Consider the following 22,730-nt stretch of genomic DNA (forward strand, 5'->3'; position numbering starts at 1 on the left):
AGGCAGCTTGAAGGAGACTAAAGAGATATGACAAATAAGAATGTGTGTGGCCCTGGACTTGATCCTGGCCTGAAGGGACGATGGGCAGAATGTGAATGTGAGCTGTGAATTAAGCAATAGCCCTGTGTTGATAAGGCATTGACCCATTTTGAAAACTGTACTGTGATTACATCATAAAAGTCCTTGTTCTTATGAAAGACGCTATCCCTGTAGGAGTGCAGAGGCGTGGTATTGTAACCTAGTCTCCAGCAGAGCCCAAGTAAAGTCTCCTCCTCTGCCTCTCCCTATCATCTATCTATCTATCTACCTATCATCTATCTATCTATCTATCATCTATCCCTCTACCTATCATCCATCTATCTATCTATCTATCTATCATCTATCCATCTATCTATCTATCTATCTATCTATCTATCTATCTATCTAGAAGGAACGTGTGTGCGGCAAATGTCGCTGGTGCGAGATTCTAGGTGAAGGAGACATGAGAGTTCCATTTTTGCATAATTCTTGCAACCTCTCTAAAAATGGGAGGTCAGATCAACATAACCAGAAGAAAGACGGCAGGCAGTTATGCCTTCCTGGTCTGGCTCAGGGCACGTGCGAGGGAGTCGGTCTGTGGCCATAAGTGGGGAGTTCTGCCCGCTGTTGGTGTTTCCATGGTGGTTAGAGTTGCCAGGCATCACGGATTAACCGAGGGGGCAGCGGGGTCTCCGTGGAGAGCAGGACAGAGACTTGGACAGTTGCCAGATCCCTCTGTCAGGCAGTCCGCGGGGGAGGCGGTCCTGGGAGCAGAGCAGACGCAAGCGAGGGAGTGAGGCTGAACCGGAGGCCACCTCTCCGGGGGCCCCTGGTTGACCAAGAAGGACAAGATGCCCAGAACTGCCCTGGAGAGTGTGGACAAGCGTGGAGGTGGGCACAGGGACCCCCCAAAAAGAAGACACAGTAACAAGTGGTTTCCGAGCTGTGACAACCTCTTTAAGCACGTCCGTTTAAACACGTGGTCAGTGAGCCACAGGCCCAGGCCCCTGGGGAACAGGAGAGGGAGGCGGCTGGCGGCCCCCAGACCCGGCAGCAGACAGAACCTGCCCCGCCCTGCCCCCAGCTCCTGCCCCATCCTGGCTGACTCACTGGCTCCAAATGGGTCAGCCTCTCCCCAGAGCGATTCCCCCAGAACCCGAGACCCAGATGGGAGAGTGGACTCGGGCTCCCTGGGGCCCGCAGAGGCCTCTGCTTGAGAGAAGTCACTGCCCCCGGCCCTCAGGCCCCACCTGCAAGTCGGGAAATTGATCTGCACCCTCTGTAAGCATGAGGTCCGACTGACACACACGCGGCCCTGGGGTGGCCTGTGGCGATGGTTGTCCGTCCATCGACTGACAAGAGGCTGAGTGCCATGAGCTGCGGTGGCGTCAGTCACTGGAACAGGGGGGCAGTGTGGGCCACAACACGCACTGGGAGGCGTGTGTCCTGCGGGCGCACCTCACACAGGCTGGCGGGGCCCAGCATGGAGCCGGGCCAGGAGGTGCCTGTGCAGGGCACACGCTGTCCAGGCGGTGGACAGACAGAGGCCGCCTGGGGCGGGGAGGCCGCCTGTGGGCCCCGCTCCCGGGAGGCGGGCAGAGAGCAGACCCAGGTCCCACTCTGCGGAGCCGAGGAGAGACCGCCCACAGACACGGATCCAAAGTGCTCAGGCCACCGGCTCAGAGGCTTTGCCACGAGACCCCTGGGCCCGGAGCTGCTCTGGACACACGGACGCGGGGCCAGAGCTGCTGGTGTGTTCAGGGCAGAGAGAGGCCCAGACCCAGACAGAGAGGCCAGGAGGGGGCGGGGGTGGCCCCAGGGCTCCCTCAGCACCCAACTCCTTATGGTCCCAGGGAGGAGACAAGGGTGGCAAGTGCGTGTCAGGGGCCTTTCCAGGGCCGGGCAGCGAGCACAGGCCTTCCCTGGCCGCCCTCCCAGTCCCGGGAAGCAGGAGCTTATGCCCATGTCCCAGCGGAAGGGACTGGAGCCCAGAGATGGCAAATGGCTTGCCTGAGTCGCCTCGCTGGTGAGGGCCAAGCCAGGGCAGGGTGCTGGGCCCCAGAATCACGCTGAGCCCCAGACACTGGCTCAGTCTCGCAAGGACAGAGGGGACCAGCTCTTCCTGTGCCACCAAGACAGCCCTGGGGTGACCCTGTTAACACTGCGCAGCCTGGTGTGACAGGTGCCCGGGACCCGGGAGCCATGCAGGCAGGTCTGCATGTGACAGCTCTGATGTGGGGAGGACTTCTGAGTGCGATGACTCAGAGCTTGGCCCCCACCCCCACGCCCGCCCCCACCCGGCTCCGCTCCCACTTCCCGTCAGGTGCACCTTTGTTCTCCCTTCACACAGCTGGGCGCTGACCCGATTCTGGACCCAGCCCGTCCCAGGAGGACCCATCCCGTGGGGTTCCACTTCTCTGCGGCCCCTGCAGGCGAGGAATTCAGAGACAGAAAGTAAATGCTGGGCAGGCAGGAGGGGACTTAGTGTTTCATGGGGTAGAGTTTCTGTTCTGCAAGATGAAACAAATTCGCAATGGTGATGTGTGCACAACCTTGTGAATGCACTTATGCCCCTGGACTGTGCCTTTAAAAAAGGCTACCATGGCACACTTTGTGTGAGTTACAGCCAGGGCTGGAAGCTGGGCTGAGGAGGGGGCTGCAGGGGTGAGGTGAGGCTGGCACAGGGCTGCCCCTGGGGCGGGAAGGCTGGGCAAGGAGTGTGGCTGTGGAAGGGCCAGCAGCCGGCCTGGGGCACTGAGGGGGGACAGTGACTGAACAAGACACCCGGCAGGGGGACAGGGAAGCCGAGGCCTCCCACAGGTGTGGGGTTTGGTTACTGGGTGGAGGTGCCTGCCCTCATTTTGCGGGACTGCAGGGAGGAAGTGGGTGGGCCCCCTGGAGCCCGTGGGCCCCGCTGAGCCAGCACAGCCTGAGCGGGCGCCTGTCTGCATGCACCGTCCCATCCAGGGACCCGAGCCCGGTCCGCGCTCCCGCCTGCTGCCCTCTGAGAAGGCCCGGAGTCACCGGTTGTTCTATAAAGTCATCGCTCCCGCTTCATTATGGTTGTGAGTGGGCGCCCCTTGGGGAAACCCAGGTCCTGCAGGCATCGGGATGCCACAGTTCGGTCAACCCGTCCCTGCATAAACTTAAAAGCGAAACTTTGAAATGGAAACTTCGCTCCCTGTCCTTAAATGACAATCCACCACTCGCCATGCGTTGAGACATCACACACAACTGCAGGAAACCAGAGCAAAGCCATTCCACCACGTGCCAGGAAGATACTCAAGACCTCGGTGGGCAAATGCTGCTTCCTCCCTGGCCTCGGCGTGAAGAGGAACTGCAGGGGGCGCTGTCACTTTCCAGGCCACCCCTGTCATTTGGAGTAGGGAAAACGCCCCACCTCCCTCAGGCGCAGGTAGGCCCCGCCCAGGCCCCGCCCCACAGCCCATCTGTCCCTCCTAGGCCCCGCCCCACAGCCCGTCTCTCCCTCCCAGGCCCCGCTCCACAGCCCGTCTCCCCCTCCTAGGCTCCGCCCCTCACCCCGTCTGCCCCACCTAGGCCCCGCCCCACAGTCCCTGCGCCTCCCAGGCCCCGCCCCACAGCCCGCCTGCCCCTCCCAGGCTCCGCCCCACAGCCCGGCTCCCCCTCCCAGGCCCCGCCCTACAGCCCGCCTGCCCCTTCTAGGCCCCGCCTCTCACCACGTCTGCCCCTCCCAGGCCCCGCCCCTCAGCCCGTCTCCCCCTCCTAGGCCCCGCCCCACAGCCCGTCTGCCCCTCCTAGGCTCCGCCCACCAGCCCGTCTGCCCCTCCTAGGCCCCGCCCCTCAGCCCATCTGCCCCTCCTAGGCCCCGCCCCTCAGCCCCTGCAGCCCGCCAGGTGAAGGAGCGAGGGGTGGGCGACGAGCCCCTGATTGGCCCACCCGCGCAGATCATTTGCATGGCCGAAGGGGCGGGCCCAGAGGGGCTGACTTCAGGCAGGAAACACCTGGGGAGCAGCTGCCAGGCCGCGCAGAGCGCACAAGTGGGCGCTGGGTTAAGATGCCAGGGACTGCAGACCGTGCACCTCAGACCCCGCACCCCGGGCCCCGCCCCGCCGCCGCTATGTGCGATTCCGAGCGCGGCTGGAGCCTGTCCTTCGCGGGCTGCGGCTTCCTGGTCTTCTACCACCTCGGGGCGACCCGCTGCCTGAGCGAGCGCGCCCCGCACCTCCTCCGCGACGCGCGCATGTTCTTTGGTGCCTCTGCTGGGGCGCTGCACGGCGTCACCTTACTCGCAGGTGTCCCGCTGGGTACGTTCAGGGCCGCCGCCGGGCTCCTTGCCAGGAGGGGGTGCCCCAGGCCTGGGCTGTGAGCGACTCCTAAGGTTGCGGGGTGCCCGGTGGATCCGAGTTTGGACAGAGACACTGCAGGTATATAGGGGGGGGGGGGGCGGGAGGACTGCAGACAGATGCCCCCTCCACTGCGTCCTCTCGCTTCGCGGGTGGGCTCTGTCGCCCAGTCAGGGAGGGGGGCGCGCGTTGGGAGCCGCTCCTCTGGGCGTGGGAATCCCGAGCGCCTCCCCTCCTCACCCCCTTCTTGAGCCGGGGCTTGAAGGAAGCCCTGTTCCCCACCACTGAGAGCTGGGACTTCCTTGAGCTGCAGGCAGAAGGGCGCTTGTCCGAGGAGGCGGGGGAAGAGGGGGTGGAGCTGATTCTTGAGGTCCCGCCATCCCCCGGGGCTGCCAACAGGAAGAGTTGATTCGCCCTGGGTCCAACCGACCCGGATGGGTGCTGTGGCCTGTGTCCCGGGGTGGGCACCGTCTTCCCTTTGGGGACTTAAGAGGCTGGAGACTGCGCCACAATTTCTCCCCCTGCTCCTGGCACCACTGGTGCAGCCCAGCCCTCCTGGGTGGAGACATCCCAGGCAGAGAGGACCAGGGCTCCTGAGACCAGCTGGTTTGGCGTTGAGGAGGTTGAGGAGGGGGGAGGGGGGTGTGAAGGAGGGTTTGAAAGTTATCTCCTCTCCTTTCCAGTGATTCAGGCCCTCCCTGGGGGCTGGCATGGGCCCTGGACCTCCCCACACCATGCTCACCCTCCGCACCCCACTCAGTGCCCTTTGAGTTTTGTCTGAATTAACGTCTGTGCATGTGGAAGCCAGTGGGGGTGGGGGTGGGGATGTGGGCTTGTGCCTAAAGGACTGGGGTGCAGCCTCCTCGGCTTGGGGTTCCCAGTCAGGGGGAAGAACTGGGAGCAAGGGGTAGTGAGGAGCTGCTGGCACCCAAAGGTCCCCAGAAGGAAGATCATGCGCCTTCTCAGCCCGTTCACCTGGGTTCCTTAGGGACTCACTCTTGGCTGCAACCAGGGGCTGCTGGGTGGGACCCAGCCCGCAGGGCTGCCTTTGCTCTGGGGACCGGGAAGCCCTGCCAGGAGGCAGCCCTGCCCCTGGAGGGACCTGGGCTGAGTGGAGGCGGGTTAGGAGCCGCCCTGGCTGCCTTCTCCTTGCAGGGGGAGAGGAGCAAAGGGCAGGTGTGACCTCCAGGATGGCCAGCCCCCCCCAGGCTATAGCCGTGCTAAAGCCAGTCCTTGTACCCCAAGGTGACCTGTAGCCAGCCACGTGGTTGAACGTTGAACTGGGGCAGTGACCCCAGGACCCGGATGAAGCGCAGAGCAGTGCCGGGGTTCGGGAGAGGCAGGACAGGCCGAGCCTGGGGCTGTGCCCGCAGCCCGGGGGAGGAGGGACCCCCCACGTCCCTGGAACGTGGGCTGGAGGTTTGGCAGGAGCTGTACCCCAGGTTCTTGCTTTGACCTCCTGCCTCGTGGGCGGGCCTCCAAGGAGCCTTTCCCGGGGGCTGCGACGTGGGCAGAGCTTCTGAGAGCGCATCCTACCCAGGCCGACCCGGCAGGGGAGCCTGGCCGCCCTGCCCGCTGGGTGCACATGGGCCCCTTCCGCCTGGGCTCAGGGGGCCACGCAGGTAGGGGGAGTTGGGTGGAGGTCGTGGGTGGGTCGGGACAGGATGGCACGTGTCTGGCCTTCTGCATTCCAGGAGTTATGACTGGCTGGGCCGTGGGCTGGGACAGGTAGTGCTGCAGGCCAGGGCAGCCCGGGCCAGTTGGAGCATGAATGTGCCCCGTGCCCACTAGATGGTCTGGTTTTCTGGTGGTAGAGGTTAAAGGTTAAGTTAGTTATCAGGTGCCTCCTCTGAGTTGAGCACCTTGCAGGTGAGAGGTGGAGGCAGGTGAGAAATGGAGGCTGGTGGGAGGTGGAGGCAGGTGGGAGGTGGAGGCAGGTGGGAGGTGGAGGCAGGTGAGAGGTGGAGGCAGGTGGGAGGTGGAGGCAGGTGAGAGGTGGAGGCAGGTGAGAGGTGGAGGCAGGTGAGAAATGGAGGCTGGTGGGAGGTGGAGGCAGGTGAGAGGTGGAGGCAGGTGGGAGGTGGAGGCAGGTGGAAGGTGGAGGCAGGTGGGAGGTGGAGGCAGGTGAGAGGTGTAGGCAGGTGAGAGGTGGAGGCAGGTGAGAAATGGAGGCTGGTGGGAGGTGGAGGCAGGTGAGAGGTGGAGGCAGGTGGGAGGTGGAGGCAGGTGGGAGGTGGAGGCTGGTGGAAGGTGGAGGCAGGGGGGAGGTGGAGGCAGGGGGGAGGTGGAGGCAGGTGGGAGGTGGAAGCAGGGGGAGGTGGAGGCAGGGGGAGGTGGAGGCAGGGGGAGGTGGAGGCAGGGGGGAGGTGGAAGCAGGGGGAGGTGGAGGCAGGGGGGAGGTGGAGGCAGGTGGGAGGTGGAAGCAGGGGGAGGTGGAGGCAGGCTTCCCGGCCTGGTGCCGGCCTGGTGTTCTCTGCCCCCTGGAGCGTCAGGCCTCCCTGGCTCTGGCTCTCTTTTTCATTAAGTCTGAGATCCCCTAAATACATCTCAATCTGACGACCCCATTTTAAGGGCTCTGCAGCCACGCGAGAACACAGCTCCCTCCGCCCGGTTCCTGGTCTTGCCACAAACCGGTCCCTCTCCACGGTGGCACCTCCACCCCTTTGTGCGCTTGTCTGCCCCACAGACCGGACTCTGCAGGTGCTCACAGACCTTGTCCAGTCCGCCAGGAGCCGGACCCTGGGCGTCCTCCACCCGTCCTTCAGCATGGTCAGGTTCCTCCGCGAGGCCCTCCACAGACACCTCCCGGCCAACGTCCACCAGCTCATCTCGGGCAGAATGTGCATCTCGCTCACCCGAGTGTCCGACTGGCAAAACGTCCTGGTGTCCGACTTCCAGTCCAAAGACGAAGTTGTGGACGTAAGCAGGGCCCGTCTGGGTGCTGGCGAGTGAGGGGCTGTTTCATTTTGGGCGTCACGCGGAGGGGCTGGCCCATAGAGCCAGCAGCATCTCAGCAGCCAGAACCATCTTTGAACCTTGTTTCTGGAAGTTTCTTCTAGACAGCCAGCACCTGTCCCCTCCCACAGGCGTTCCTCTGTAAGTCAGTGTTGGGTGCTGCTTAATGCTCTCCAGCGGGTGCTACGCCATTGTGGTCCCTGGACCCGCGTGGGCATCACCTGGGAGCCCGTGAGAACTGCAGTCTGAGGCCCCTCCTCCAAGCTGCTGCCTCAGAATCCCGGGCTGGGGTCCAGGGCCAGCGCGTCAAGCAGCTTGAGTCTGATCTAGTCCTTCCCAGTCAGTCATCGCATCCACAGCTCCGGGTCTGGTCTGCGGTGGCCATTGAGACTCTCGGGACAGGAAGTTGATGTCCACAGACTGTGGTGATAAGGCGCTTATACTTGGGGCTGAAATGCTGTTGGTTAGGTTGGTTTATCGTTCATTCAACCCATTAATTAAAGTGCCTACTGTGTGCAAAGAGCGCTTTCAGACTAGCTCTTCTCACACAGAGAGAAGGCTCAGGGAGGCCGAGGGGAAGGAGGAGCTGACTGCTTTGCCTGTGGTTTCACTCCCTTTTATTTTCACAGGCCTTGATCTGCTCCTCCTTCATCCCTTTCTTCTTTGGCTTCATCCCTCCGACCTTCAGAGGCGTGGTAAGTCTGCTTTTAAACTGTGTTTGCATAGCTCCTGCCTGCAGGGTGCTGGGCTCAGGCATCCTAGATCCCCAAAAGCAGAGCCTTGTGTCTCTCAGCCTTGAAACAGGGGTTCCATAGCTGCCCCCCTCCATTCCCTCCCCCTGCCCAACCACCTTCACCAAGAATCCATTATCTGGCTTTCTGCTAGATAGGCTGTTCGCTTAATTTTTGTTGTTGTTAATCCTCAGCGGAAGGTATTTTTTCCATTGATTCTTAGAGAGAGTGGAAGTGATGAGGAAGGGAGAGAGAGAGAGACAGAGAGAGAAGAGAGAGACAGAGAGACAGAGAGAGAGAGAGACAGAGAGAGAGACATCGTTGTGAGAGAGACACATCAATTGGTTGCATCCAGCATGCACTGAGAGTGGGGCCGGGACCTATCCTGAAACCCAGGTGGGTGCCAATGACCAGAAATAGAACCCAAAATCCTTTGGTGCTCGGGCTGACACTCTAACCCCCGAAACTCACAGGCCAGGGCAGGCTCACTCAATCTTCCCCTGAGCACCGAGGACAGGTGCCCCGGGGCCTACAGCGTAAGACGCTTAAGACTCAGCAACTCCCCTAAGTACAGCTTCATTCTCAGGGTGGAGAGTCTCCGTCCTCTCTGGGACTGACTGTCCTTTGAGCCCGGGGCTTGGGGCAGAGCTGCGACAGAGCTGTGGTTGAGTTCCATAACAGACCCTCTCTGCAGACACAGACGGCTGCCGGTGAGCCCCGTGCGGGCGGAGTCCGGGTGGAGTGTGTGCTCTGCAGGCCCCGGGCTGCGCGCTGGGCTGGGCGGCGGCAGGACGGCTCCTTCCTGGGCAGCCGTTCCCCACGGAGATGATGGCCCCCGCCCGCCCCCGCCCCGGGACATCTGTCCTGTCTGCCGACAGTGAGGAGGTCCCAATAGGGGACATCGGTTTGACAGGTGCCGACTCTCCGCATTGTACCGAACCCGCCTACCTAGCCGCAGGTGTTGGCAGAGGCACCCCAAGCCCGGTCCTCCCCCCAATAGCCTCTGCCCATATCTGAGTACCGGGGACCCCTGCCCAGAGCCTCTGACAGGACGTGTTTCCTCTCTCCCTTACAAGCGGTACGTGGATGGAGGGTTTAGTGACTCTTCACCCTTCTTTGATGACAAAGCGACCATCACCGTGTCGCCCTTCCTTGGGGAGCATGACATCTGTCCTAAGGTCAAGTCCACGAACTTCCTGCATATGGACGTGTCCAAGCTCAGCCTCCGCTTCTGCTTGGAGAACGTCTACCTGATCCACAAAGTCCTGTTCCCACCGGATATCAAGGTGAGGGGGGCTCTTTGTTCTGGGGGTGCAGCTCGGTGCTCTTGTTTGTCTGGGCACCCAACAGTGTCTCTAGGCCAACAAACCAAAGTTGACCCCTCAATGAATAGGGATCGGAGAAGAGTCACTTGTCCCCGGAGGTCAGTGGTGCCCCAGGAGGGCTTCCCGGAGGAGGTGTCCCCGAATCCCCTGGGGACATTTAAACTGTGCTGCCCCTCAGGGCTGCGGTTCTAGTGCAGTCGACCCTCCTGCTCCACAGGTTTCCCCCCTGTGGATTCAACCAACCACACATCAAAAATATTCTAGCCCTAGTTGGTTTGGCTCAGTGGCTGGAGCGTCGGCCTGTAGACCGAAGAGTCCTGGGTTTGATTCAGGTCAAGGGCACGTACCTCAGTTGCAGGCTCCTCCCCAGCCCTGGATCTGGCCGTGTCGTGCAGATGGAAACCAATAGATGTGTTTCTCTCACATCGATGTTTCTCTCTGTCTTGCCCTCTCTCTCCCACTCTCTCTGAAATTCAATGGAAAAATATCCTTGGGTGAGGCCCGGTGCACGACATTCGTGCACTGGCGGGGGGGGGGGGGGGCGGTCCTCTCAGTCCAGTCTGCGCCCTCTCGCATTCTGGGATTCCTGGGGCATGTCCGACTGCCGGCTTAGGCCTGAGCCAGCAGTCAGCCATCCCCCGAGGGGTCCTTAGCGCGGGAGAGGCTACCGCCATGACCACTGTGCTGGTGGTTGTGAGCCGGGCTTCTGGCTGAGTAGCACTCCCCCTGTGGGAGTGCACTGACCACCAGGGGGCAGCTCCTGCATTGAGCGTCTGCCCCCTGGTGTCAGTGCGCATCATAGCGACCGGTTGTTCTGCCATTTGGTCGATTTGCATATTAGGGTTTTATTATATGGGATCCCTCGGGGTGGCCCGCGGGGATCGGGCTGAAACCGGCAGTCCAACAGCGCCTGCCACTCCTGCCTGCCATGCCCACTCATCCCAGCCCAACTGCACCTGCCACGGGCTCACACCCAGTCAGTCCCTATCAGGAGATGCTCGCGCCACCACAGCGACGCTCACCAACTGTGAGCCCTGCATCTGGAGCCCATCTGAGGTGTGGGGGAGGGGCAGGATGTGATCAGCCTTCTGGGCAGGCGGTGGGTCACCCTTGCTGGCCCAGGATCCGGATCCATCCTGCTGACATTCCTGCCATTTGTCAGGAGCCACCTGGTGGCCGCTTTTATATTGTTTCTTCCTTGTGGAGCATCTAGGGAGGGGAAGCGGCCACGGTGACTGAGGCCGACTTCCAGGAGGCCCGTGGTGCTGTCAGGATCGTGCCAGCCGCGCGATCTGTCGGTGCCTGGCCTATTCTCCAGAGATTGGACCTGCAGGACTACTGAGGGAGTATGGTGGGCCACCGAGACAGGTTGGTCAGCTGAGGGTGCTCCCACTGTGGGAGTGCAGTGACCACCAGGGGGCAGCTCCTTTGTTGAGCATCTGCCCCTTGCTGGTCAGTGCGCGTCATAGCGACCGGTTGTTCGGTTGCTTAAGCGTTTATATATATGTAGATATATGTATATAGATATATGTAGTATATACACGTACTAGTATTCGTGCATGGGGGTTTGTGTCACTCAGCCCAGCCTGCACCCACTCCAATCTGGGACCCCTCGAGGGATGTCCGACTGCCCGTTTAAGCCCGATCCCACCGGGATCGGGCCTATAAGGGCAGTCGGACATCCCTCTCACAATCCAGGACTGCTGGCTCCCAACTGCTCACCTGTCTGCCTGCCTGATTGCACCTAAACACTTCTGCCTGCCAGCCTGATCACCCCCTAACCACTCCCCTGCCAACCTGATCGACGCCTAACTGCTCCCCTGCCGGCCCAATTTCTCCTAACTGCCCTCCCCTGCCAGCCTGGTCACCTCTAACTGCCCTCCCCTGCTGGCCAGGTCACCCCTGTCCTCCCCTGTAGGCCTGGTCACCCCCAACTGCCCTTCCCTGCTGGTCCAGTCACCCGTAACTGCCCTCCCTTGCCAGCCTGGTCGCCCCTAACTGCCCTCCCCTTCCAGCCTGGTCATCCCTAACTGTCCTCCCCTGCAGGCCTGGTTGCCCCCAACTGCCCTCCCATGCTGGCCCAGTCACCCCTAACTTCCCTCCTTTGCCAGCCTGGTTGCCTCTAAGAGCCCTTCCTCCCCTGCTGGCCCGATTGCCCCTAACTGCCCTCCCCTGTCAGCCTGGTCACCCCTAACTGCCCTCCCCTGCTGACCCGATTGCCCCTAACTGCCCTCCCCTGCCAGCCTGGTCACCCCTAACTGCCCTCCCTTGCCAGCCTGGTCACCCCTAACTGCCCTCCCCTGCAGGCCTGGTCGCCCCCAACTGCCCTCCCCTGTTGGCCATCTTGTGCACATGCGGGTGGCCATCTTTGACCACATGGGGGTGGCCATCTTGTGTGTTGGAGTGATGGTCAATTTGCATATTACCTCTTTATTATGTAGAATACTAAATAAAAATTCCAGAAAGTCCCAAGAGGCAAAACTTGAGTTTGCCCCTCGCCGCGCCCTACCCTGAATGCATGGGAGTGATGTGGAGTGTGGGGTGCCTGCCGTAGCCTATGTGCAAACCCTACACCATTTACGTGAGGGACTAGAGCACCCGTGAATGTCGGTACCTGAGAGGGGCCCTGGACCAGTCCCCCACGGGTCCTGGGGAGACTGTCTGTGGGTGCAGCCTGGGCAGTAGGATGTGTCGAGTTACCCACACGATCTTATTCACGGCCACGGTCACGAACCACACTGCACTGTGGTGGCTGCAGTATGCCTTGCCACCCCAACAGTAAGGGGGTGTGTGGACATGGGCCCTAACAGGGGTTGGGGACCCAGGAGGCTGCAGGGAAGTGGGCAGGACGGTGAGCACCCCACAGGGGCTCCCCCTGGAGGGAAGGCCGTCACCAGCTGGTGTGGGTGGTTTGTGCACAGAGCCGGGGAGGTGGCTGTAACTGTCCCCCGAGGACCAGGACAGGCCTGTCATGCTGGGTGACAGCAAAGGCTCCATGGAGGGGTGTCATTCCTGCCCAGTCCCTTGTCCAGCCATGCCCGGCCCATGAGGCAGCTCAGAGCTCGAAGGAGTCTTCAGGTTAAATAGTGAGGCTTAGCGATTCGGCCCGGCAGTTCCGTCGCTTGCTTTGCTCACAGGTGCTTGGAGAGAGATTCCTGCGCGGGTACTTGGATGCTGTCAGGTTCTTGGAAGAAAAAGGTATGTATGAGCTGGGGAGCAGATCAGCCCTGTTCTATAAAAAATAAAAATATAAAAAATATATATATATGGTTTTATTGGTTTCAGAGAGAGGAAGGGAGAGGGAGGGAGAATCCGCAATCCGGGCAGTGCGCTGACCGGGAACAGAACCGTGCCCTCCTGGTTCATGGGTTGACGCTCGCCCACTGAGCCACACTGGCCGGGCCAGACGCGTCCTTTCCCTCCGCTGTTGGTTAGCAGCCTTGGTGAGCCCTGGAGTCGGGTCCGGAAACACTAGCCTGGAACCCGCGTGAGATGTGTTCGGAGCTGCTTTTCTTCAGTGCTGAACGCTGGCTCCTGTGTCGAGCCCGTCCGTTAGCCTGTGGCTGAGACCGAGAGACCGTCTGGTCCGCAGGACCTGCAGGGTTATCCACGCAGGAAGTGTCCACGCACGTGGCTCCGTCCAGGGGGAGCGCCGCCCGGAGCTCACAGTCCGTGGCCGGGAGCGCAGATCAGTAGTGGAGGGAAGACATGCAGAGGGCGTGACAGGATGTGGGATGCTACCGGGTCACACAGGAGGGAGCTGCAAGGCATGGGGGCAAGGAGGGCTGCCAGGAAGAGGTGGCTCCACTTTGGAGAGGGGTAGGAGGGTGGGAAGAAGGCCTGTGTCACTGCAGGGGCTGAGAGAGGGACAGAGGAGAGGCGCACGCTGGGCCCCATGGCATGGTGAAGTTTGCACGGCTGCAGTAGGGAGCCACGGAGGGCTGCTGAAGCGGGAGGGAGGGAGGGCAGAGGGGAGCGTCGGAAGGCCCCTCGGCGTGTCCGGTGGCTGCTGGCCTCCCTGTCATGGGTGGGTGGGTGGGTGTGTGAGTACTGACCCGTCTCCGTGCCCTGCATAGGCATCTGTGACAGGCCCCATCCGAGCCCGAATGTGCCCTCCGGAGCCCCCGAGTTCCTTCCGTTCTCCTGGGAAACCACGCGCCCCGAGGCTTCCCCCGGGGGGACTGCCTGGCAGAGGAGGCCTGAGGTGGCCGAGCTGCTGGACCACCTGCGTGTCCACCTCCTGCCCTGGGACGAGAGCATCCTGGAGACACTGTCGCCCACGCTCATCGCAGGTGACGCCTCTGGGCGGGCGGGGGCGCTGCTTTCTGCTGCTGAGACGGAAAGGGCCTCTCTCCGGGTGGGGGGGGGAGGGTGATGCTGCCACGGGGCGGGGGGGGGAGGAGGTGAGGCCCCCTCCTGGCACCATCCCCCCACCCAGGCGCCTTGCTCAGCCTCCTTCCCACGTGTGCGTGGCCAGGAACCACCACACCCGCTGAGCCCGTTCTGAGTTAAGCGGGCATGCTGCCAGTGCCTGGGGTCCGGGCACACCGGATTGGGGGGCCCGAGGGTGGGCCCCGTCTTTCAGAACACCGTTCTCTGCCTGTGCACCCGTCTCCAAGCCTTCTTTCTGGAGGGGCCTATCTGCCTCCCCCCACAAACCCACAGCTTTGAACTTGTCACTGAACGACGGTCGTGCATTCGGTCATGTGGTCAGACACAGAGGGACCCAGGAGTGCACAAACCAGACCCATTCGGGCGTTGGGAGAAATCCCAAGATAAACAAGACGCTGTTGCCCAGGTGGCTACGATTTGAGGCGTCCTGAGGCCTTGACGAAGGGGAATGAGAAGCCAGGGCTCCAGGCGGAAGAGGGAATGCTGGGAAAGCCGTGAGGCGGGCGGGGTTGCGGTCCGTGTCTCCTCCAGGGAGAGCCGCGCGTGGAACAGAGCTGTCCCGGGGCCTGGCTGTCCCGGGCTGTTCTGGCCGCGCTCCCTGCTCGCTGGCAGGCGCCACGCTCCTGCTTCCCTGGCAGCAGGGAGTGCGTTTCACATGCCAGGCAGCCTCTGGGGGAGGTCACTCTGGTGGGAACACCCTCCCCCCATGGTATCTTTCAGGACTGAGTGAGGCTCTTAAACCCCGACGTGGCTGCCTGAGCAAGATTTGCAGCTTCCTGCCGGTGAAGGTCATGTCTTACGTGATGCTGCCGTGTACGCTGCCCGTGGAGTCCGCGGTCGCGGTGGTGCAGAGGTGAGCGCTGTGGGCGGCGTTGTGTCTCGGCGGTTGAGTGAGGATTAAGGGAGAGTTCACATAAGACCCCTAACTGCCCTCCCCTGCAGGCCTGGTTGCCCCCAACTGTCCTCCCCTGCTGGCCTGGTCACCCCTAACTGCCCTGGGCCTAGCTCCTGTGCATTGCAGTGGGGGTCACAGTCTATAGGGCGTGTCCCTGAGAGGTGCCTCATGCTGAGGCCTGGCCCAACCCACCTCCTTTCTTTTTATTCACTTTTTATTGATTGATTTTAGAGAGAGGAAGGGGAAGGGGAGAGAGAGAGAGAGAGAGAGAGAGAGAGAGAGAGAGAGAGAGAGAGATCAATTTGCTGTTCCACCCCATTTATGCATTCATTGGTTGAGTCCTGTATGGGTCCTTTTAGTGATTGAACTTACAACCTTGTCCCATCCTGATGACGCTCTCAGCCAACTAATCTACCTGTCAGGGCTGTCACTTCCTTTGTCGTTGCTGCTGCAGGCTTGTCACTTCCTGTAGCTCCGCCCTTTTATTTGGGGATTGTATTCCGGGTAAGGAAGGACTTGAGGCAAACAGGTGTGCACCCAGAGTCCTGGGCATTGATTTCACTCAGCTTTCTTCCAGTTGACTTGGGTGTTTACCTTCTTTTTAGTGAGTTAATCTAGGGCGTCCATCTTACATTTTACTAGAGGCCCCATGCACGAATATTCCTGCAAGAGGAGGCCTTCCTTCCCCCAGCTGCCAGCACTGGCTTCCCTCTGGCACCCAGGACCCAGGCTTCGCTCCAGCCCCGGCTTCGTCCAGAAGGACATCCGGTCTAATTAGCATATTACCCTTTTATTATTATAGATTTTATTATTTAAATTTATCTTTATTGTTGAAAGTATTACAGATGTTCCCTTTTTCCCCCAGTGACCCCCTCCACCCTGCTCCCGCGCCCTCCCCAGGTCCTCCCCGCACTTTTGTCTGTCCATGGGCTATGCATACATGCACATAAATGGATTACTTAATCTCTCCCCCTTCCCTCTAAATATGTCAGTCTGTTGCCTGCTTCGATGTCTAGATCTTTTTGTTCATCCGTTCAGTTTATCTCATTCATTAGATTCCACATATGAGTGAGATCATGTGAAACTTGTCTTTCTCTGACTGGCTTATTTCACTTAGCGTAATACCTCTATGCTGTCTCAAAGGGTATGAGATCCTTATTCTTTACTGCTGCATAGTATTCCATGGTATAAATATTCCACAGCTTTTTTTAATGACTTATCTGCTGATGGGCACTTGGGCTGTTTCCAAATCTTAGCTGGTGTGAATAACGCTGCTATGAACGTAGGGGTGCATACATTCTTTCTGATTGGTGTTTCTGGTTTCTTAGGATATATTCCTAGAAGTGGGATCACTGGGTCAAATGGGAATTCCATTTTTAATTTTTTGAGGAAACTCCACACTGTTCTCCACAGTGGCTGCACCAGCCTGCATTCCCACCAGCAGTGCACGAGGGTTCCCTTTTCTCCGCATCCTCGCCAGCACTTGTCATTTGTTGATTTGTTGATGGTCGCCATTCTGACAGGTGTGAGGTGGTACCTCATTATCGTTTGGATTTGCATTTTCCTGATTATTAGTGACATTGGGCATTTTTTCACGTGCCTCTTGGCCATTTGTATGTCCTCTTTGGAGAAGTGTCTATTCAGGTCTTCTACCCATTTTTTAATTGGATTGTTCGTCTACCATTTGTTGAGTTAGATGAGTATGTTATACATTTTTGGAAAACCCCTTAGCAGATGTATCAGTGGTCTTCCTTTTCATTTTGACGCTGGTGTCTTTGGCTGTGCACAAGCTTTTTATTTTGGTATATTCCCTCTTGTTTAGTTTTTCCTTTGTTTCTCCTGCCCTAGGTGATGCATTTTGAAGTCTATTTTGTCAGATATGAGTATTGCTACCCCAGGTTGTTGTTTTTTTCCTTTCGTTTCCATTTGCATGGGAAACTTTTTCCATCCCTTCACTTTCATCCTGAGAGTCTTTTGTTCTGAGGTGGACTTTGTAGACAGCTTATATATGGGTTACATTTTCTACCCATTCACCTATGGGCTTTGATTGGAGCATTTGAGCCATTTACATTTAAGGTTATTATGGATAGGTACCTATTTGTTCCCATTTTTATTCTTTATGCCTGTGTTCCCCTCCCTAACCCCCCCCCCCTTCCATTTCTTCTTCTTACAACAGTCCCTTTAGCATTTCTTGCAGTTTTGGTTTGGTGGCAATAAACTGTTTTAGCCATTTTTTGTCGGCAAAGCTCTTTATTTCACTTTCATTTTGGAATGATAACCTTGCCGGTTAGAGTAGTCTTGGATTCAGTACCTTGCTTTTCATTACTTTGTATACTTCATGCCAATCCCTTCTGGCCTGAAGTGTTTCTATTGAGAAATCAGCTGACCGTCTAATGGGAGCTCTCTTTGTCTTTTTTTTTTTTTTTTTTTTAATTTCTTTATTGATTAAGGTGTCACATATTTGTCCTCATCCCCCCATTCCCATCCCACCCCTCTCCCCACGCATGCCCCAATCCCCTGTTGAACTTAACCATTGGATAGGCTTATATGCATGCATACAGGTCCTTTGGTTGAACTCTCCCCCTCCCCCCACCCTCCCCCTACCCTCCCCTATCCTCCCTCTGAGGCCCGATAGTCCGATCGATGCCTCCTTGCTTCTGGTTCTGTTCTTGTTCCTCAGTCTATGTTGTTCATCATTTCCCCTAGATGAGCGACATCATATGTCACTAGATATATACTAATAAGAACTGAATGTGAGACGAGCAATAATAGTTATGCTGACAGGCAAATGAATCAATCTGTAGCGAGCTTCCCCCTGGACCAACAGTTCTTTTGAGACCCAATTTCACTGTCCAGTAGTTCCTTATGTGTACATGTCAGCAATGACCCCTCAGCTCTGGATGGTGGACAAATGGTGGTAATGGAGGTCCGACTCCCTCTGGTTTGGTCTCGGCCGAACCCAGGGGCATGGCGTCACCCGGACTAAGGGGCACGTGGCCTCACCCATACCCAAGGGGCGCGTGGTCTCACCCGGGCCTGGGACCCAGCCTCACCCGGATGGATCCAGGGGTGCACGGCCTCACCCGGACCCAGGATCTGGCTTCACCCGTACCCAGGGACGCTTGGCCTCTCCCAGACCCAGGGGCACGTGGCCTCACCCGGGCCTAGGTGCACGAGGCCTCATCCGGCTCCAGGGACACATGGTCGCACCCGGACCCAGGGACGCTTGGCCTCTCCCAGACCCAGGGCCACTTGGGCTCACCCGGGCCTAGGTGTACGAGGCCTCACCCGGATCCAGGGACACATGGTCTCACCCGGACCCAGGGACGCTTGGCCTCTCCCAGACCCAGGGCCACTTGGGCTCACCCGGGCCTAGGTGCACGAGGCCTCATCCGGATCCAGGGACACATGGTCGCACCCGGACCCAGGGACGCTTGGCCTCTCCCAGACCCAGGGCCACTTGGGCTCACCCGGGCCTAGGTGCACGAGGCCTCATCCGGATCCAGGGACACATGGTCTCACCCGGACCCAGGGACGCTTGGCCTCTCCCAGACCCAGGGCCACTTGGGCTCACCCGGGCCTAGGTGCACGCGGCCTCTCCCGGATCCAGGGACACATGGTCTCACCCGGACCCAGGGATGCTTGGCCTCTCCCAGACCCAGGGCCACTTGGGCTCACCCGGGCCTAGGTGCACGAGGCCTCACCCAGATCCAGGGACACATGGTCTCACCCGGACCCAGGGACGCTTGGCCTCTCCCAGACCCAGGGCCACTTGGGCTCACCCGGGCCTAGGTGCACGAGGCCTCACCCGGATCCTGGGACACATGGTCTCACCCGGACCCAGGGACGCTTGGCCTCTCCCAGACCCAGGGCCACTTGGGCTCACCCGGGCCTAGGTGCACGAGGCCTCACCCGGATCCAGGGACACATGGTCTCACCCGGATCCAGGGACGCTTGGCCTCTCCCAGACCCAGGGCCACTTGGGCTCACCCGGGCCTAGGTGCACGAGGCCTCATCCGGATCCAGGGACACATGGTCGCACCCGGACCCAGGGACGCTTGGCCTCTCCCAGACCCAGGGCCACTTGGGCTCACCCGGGCCTAGGTGCACGCGGCCTCTCCCGGATCCAGGGACACATGGTCTCACCCGGACCCAGGGATGCTTGGCCTCTCCCAGACCCAGGGCCACTTGGGCTCACCCGGGCCTAGGTGCACGAGGCCTCACCCGGATCCAGGGACACATGGTCTCACCCGGACCCAGGGACGCCTGGCCTCCCCCAGACCCAGGGGCACGCGGCCCCACCCGGGCCTAGGTGCACGAGGCCCCACCCGGATCCAGGGACACATGGTCTCGCCCGGACCTAGGGGTGCGTGGCCTCTCTCAGACCCAGGGGCACGTGGCCTCACCTGGACCTAGGTGCACGAAGCCACCCGGACCCAGGGGCGCGTTACCTCTCTCAGACCCCTGGTCGCGTGGTCTCACCCGGATCCAGGGGCTCACGGCCTCACCCGTACTCGGGACCCAGCCTTACCCGGATCCAGGGACCCACGGCCTCACCCGGACCCAGGGTTCAGATTCGCCCGGACCCAGGGGCACATGGCCTCACCCGAACCCGGAATCCAGCTTCACCTGGACCCAGGGGCGTGTGGCCTCACCCAAACCCAGGGGCGTGAGGCCTCACCTAGACCTAGAGGCGTGTGACCACATCTGAGCCCAGAGGCTCGCAGGCTCGCCTGGACTCGGGTCTCAGCGGGGTTTCGTCTTCTTGATCCCAATTCCTGTTGGTCAATTCCCTCTCAGCAATTCCTTCGGTCATTTTCTCAGAGCTCCAGGGCGGCTGCCGCAGAACTCGTTGGGCGGCGGGCTCGGCAAGGCTCCGGTGTGCCCGGTGCCCGGCGGTGGGCTGGTCTGGTGTCGCTGCGTCGGCCCTTGGGTCTGCAATGGTGGCCAGTCGCTGAGCGTGCGTACCTGGCCACTTCGGGGCATTGAGATTCTTGAAGGACTCGGAGGTCAGCAAGCACAGAGTCTCCCACCCCATGTCTCCCAGGGGCTTGTCTGTCCGTGCTCAGCAGCGAGTGGAGCCGTCCCCTCAGCCGGAGACCGCCGGGGGAACTGCGCCGAGCACATTCCAGGCCACCATTGTGTCGCCTGAGCCATAGTTCTTAAAGTGTGGACTTTGGGTCACCGGCATCAGCATCATCCTGCGTACCCCTCTCTTTTATTCTAGTTGTAGAGCATCTGCTCAGCCAGCCCCCCGGTCTTTCTAGCTGGTGTCTGCTCTGCTCTCCCGTCGTAGTCTCAATATTGTTGTGGTAGGCAACGATCAGGCTGCCGCCCTATGTCTCCATCTTGGTCCTCCTTTGTACAGTTAAGTCTTGATTGTTGTTGGTGTCACTGGGAGGAATTGTCCTCCAGGCCAATTGGCCGTGAGGACCCTCTTTGTCCATATAGGAAGAGTTGCTGTGCAGGAGACATGTTTGTGGGCCGGGTCTTGATGCAGCAATGCCTTGGCGCTCACTGAGTCTGCCTCTAGAATGCCTCCCTTATGCAAGTGATTGAAATCTGGTGTCATCTCCCACCAACCACTAGATGCCCTCGTTTCTGGGTCTCCAATGCAGTGTGGGTCAGCCACTACCTGAGGCACTCAGCAGGAAAAAGCTTCTGCTCAGCTTGGCTGGGGCGGAGCTACAGGGTGGAGCCTACAACCTTGGCTTCCTGTCAGCCCCGCCCTATGAGGCTCCTGTGTCTGTGTCCCTCTGTATTCCTTGCAAACACCTCTGAGAGAAACGCGCCCTGGAATTTCGCCCACTGCCAAACAGTCCAGTCCCTCCCCTAATGAATCTGGACTCCCAGATTCTCGCCTGGAACTGGGTTTCAGTGCAGTTGGAACTGGGTCTCAGCGCAGTCTGGCGTCCCTGTCTCCTTCCCAGCAGGGCCACCCAGTGGCGCAGGCAAAAGTCCGTCCTCTGTGCACCTTCCAGTGCGCGCGTCTGGAGCCGCCGCTTCTCTGTGCCTGCGCCCCACAGCCCAAATTCATTCCCCCAGCGTGCGCCTGGCTTCCCAGGGTTTCGCCCGGAACTGGGGTTCAGTGCAGTCGGAACTGGGGTTCAGCACGGTCCTGAGCTTATGTCTCCTTCCCGCTAGGGCAGTTCAGTGGCGCAGGCAACAGTCCGTCCTTTGCGCCCCTTCCCGTGCGCGCCTCTGGAGCTCTGCCTTCCCCCGCTCCTCTGTGCCTGCGCCCCACAGCCCAGATTCATTCCCCCAGCCTGCGCCTGGCTTCCCAGGGTTTCGCCCGGAACTGGCGCTCAGTGCAGTCGGAGCCGGCGCTTAGCGCACTCCGGAGCCTTTATCTCCTTCCTGCCAGTGAACGCCGGCCAGGCCGTCAGCCGCCCCCTCCTCTCCGGCTCCATCCTCCCCGCAGGCGCGCGCGCTCGTGTCTCCACCAGTTTCTCCATACCTCAGGCTTTTACGGCTCCCCCGATTGTCCCCGTGGCCCTCTCCTTCCCCCCAGCTGTGGGCATTTCAGTCCGCCAGCTCTCCTGTGGTTCTGGACGATGTCCGTTCTGACCTCTAGTTGTGCCTTTGAAATTGTTGTGCCCGGCTGCAGGTTAGGTGTTTCACCTATGCCGCCATCTTGGTTTCTCCTTTCTTTGTCTTTAACGTTTGCCATTTTAATTATGATGTACCCAGGTGTAGGTCTTTTTGGGTTCACCTTGATTGGGACTGTCTGTGTTTCCTGAACTTGAGCGCTTCAGTCCATCTTTTAAAGTCAAACCCATCCTTCAAAATCCAGCTCCGTCTGCCCGCCCGTGGTGGGCCTCCCCAGGTCTCTTCCCGCCCCAACAAATTAGCCTCCTATTCCCACACCATCTTTCCCTGTGCGGAGGTTCAGGCATGGGCCCTAGCCCGTTTTGCTCAGTGGCTAGAGCATCAGCCTGCAGACCGAAGGGTCCTGGGTCTGATTCCGGTCAAGGGCACATGCCTGGGTTGTGGGATCAATCCCCAGCAGGGGCGTGCAGGAGGCAGCCAATCCATGATTCTCTCTCATCAGCGATGTTTCTATCGCTTTCCCTTTCCCTTTCTCTCTGAAATCTATTTAAAAAATTAAAAAGAGTTCTGTGCCTTCACTCAGCTTAAAAAATAAAAAAAGCGTCGGCGTGGGGTCCTTTTAGTGTCCAGGGGCGGGGCATCTGTGGAGGCCGTGGCAAGGCTTCTCTGCGGACTCGCACGTGGCCAAGCGCCGTCGCGCCGGCGGAGGGGTGGTGTCTCCACTCCGCGCTCCAGGCCTCTTGCCTTGGACAAGTAGCATCCAGGAAACCCCGCTTCTCCTGTGATCCCCGGGAACCCCTCCAGCTCTCCTGACTGAAGAGTGGCCGAAGTTTGGGGCGTTTAGGTCGGCTTGTCCGAATCCACCGTCTGAGGATTTATCAGATGGGGACGAGCCGCGAGCCCGGCAGTTGAGCGGGACCAGGGGCCTTGTTGTGAAGCTGGCTGCCTATTGTTCAGCTTTTATTTGGTTCTCTTCGATTGGCTTGTCTTCCTGCTGAACGGTGTGTGTGTGTGTGTGTGTGTGTGTGTGTGTGTGTGTGTGTCTGTCTGTCTGTGTCTGCGTTTATCCCTGCAGACTGGTGCTGTGGCTTCCCGACATTCCTGCCGACGTCCAGTGGCTGCTGTCCACAACCTTCCAGGTTTGTTCTCAAGGGGTGACGCAGCTGCTCCCCACTTCTTCACGGGAGTAGACATACAGAGAGAGAAACAGCCGTTGCTGTGTGTCCGTCACTCTTGTTTGGTTTTGTGTACATCCCGAAGCTCTGTCCTCTGACCGGGCCTAGCAGCCCAAGAGGAATGAGCACACCCAGCACCAAGGCCTTGGTTTCTAAACGCCGTTCCACGCAAACAGCAAACAGGAGAAAACTCTGGGGAAGTGACTGATTGCAGGGCCGCGCAGGACAAGCACAAGGCGAGCCTGGGACATCTGACGGCAGAAAGCAGGTGTGGAAGAAATGACGGGGACTTGTCCACAGGATACAGGAGCCAGCTTGGCTGAATCAGGGACAGTGTGGACACCAAAACAAATCATGTGAAGAAC

The 22,730-nt window shown here is 59.7% G+C and overlaps 1 protein-coding gene across 1 annotated transcript; it reads left to right on the plus strand.

Annotated features, from left to right (window-relative positions):
* The first annotated feature begins 4,117 nt into the window (after positions 1 to 4,117).
* On the plus strand, positions 4,118 to 22,380 carry LOC114229874 (1-acylglycerol-3-phosphate O-acyltransferase PNPLA3-like). Its single transcript, XM_054718650.1, has 8 exons — positions 4,118 to 4,304; positions 7,030 to 7,262; positions 7,928 to 7,993; positions 9,106 to 9,315; positions 12,492 to 12,552; positions 13,431 to 13,646; positions 14,467 to 14,599; positions 22,266 to 22,380. Exons 1-8 carry the CDS (start codon positions 4,118 to 4,120, stop codon positions 22,378 to 22,380), a joined length of 1,221 nt encoding a protein of 406 aa, XP_054574625.1.
* The last annotated feature ends 350 nt before the right edge of the window (positions 22,381 to 22,730 follow it).

The sequence above is a fragment of the Eptesicus fuscus genome, chromosome 7, assembly GCF_027574615.1.
Source record: "Eptesicus fuscus isolate TK198812 chromosome 7, DD_ASM_mEF_20220401, whole genome shotgun sequence".
Classification (NCBI taxonomy): Eukaryota; Metazoa; Chordata; class Mammalia; order Chiroptera; family Vespertilionidae; genus Eptesicus; species Eptesicus fuscus.

Excerpts from the sequence above, each read along its gene's own strand:
- LOC114229874 (XM_054718650.1), top strand. The coding sequence starts at position 4,118 with ATGTGCGATTCCGAGCGCGGCTGGAGCCTGTCCTTCGCGGGCTGCGGC. Across the intron at positions 7,994-9,105 it reads CTCCGACCTTCAGAGGCGTG|CGGTACGTGGATGGAGGGTT; the intron begins GTAAGTCTGCTT and ends CTCCCTTACAAG. Across the intron at positions 13,647-14,466 it reads GTCGCCCACGCTCATCGCAG|GACTGAGTGAGGCTCTTAAA; the intron begins GTGACGCCTCTG and ends GGTATCTTTCAG.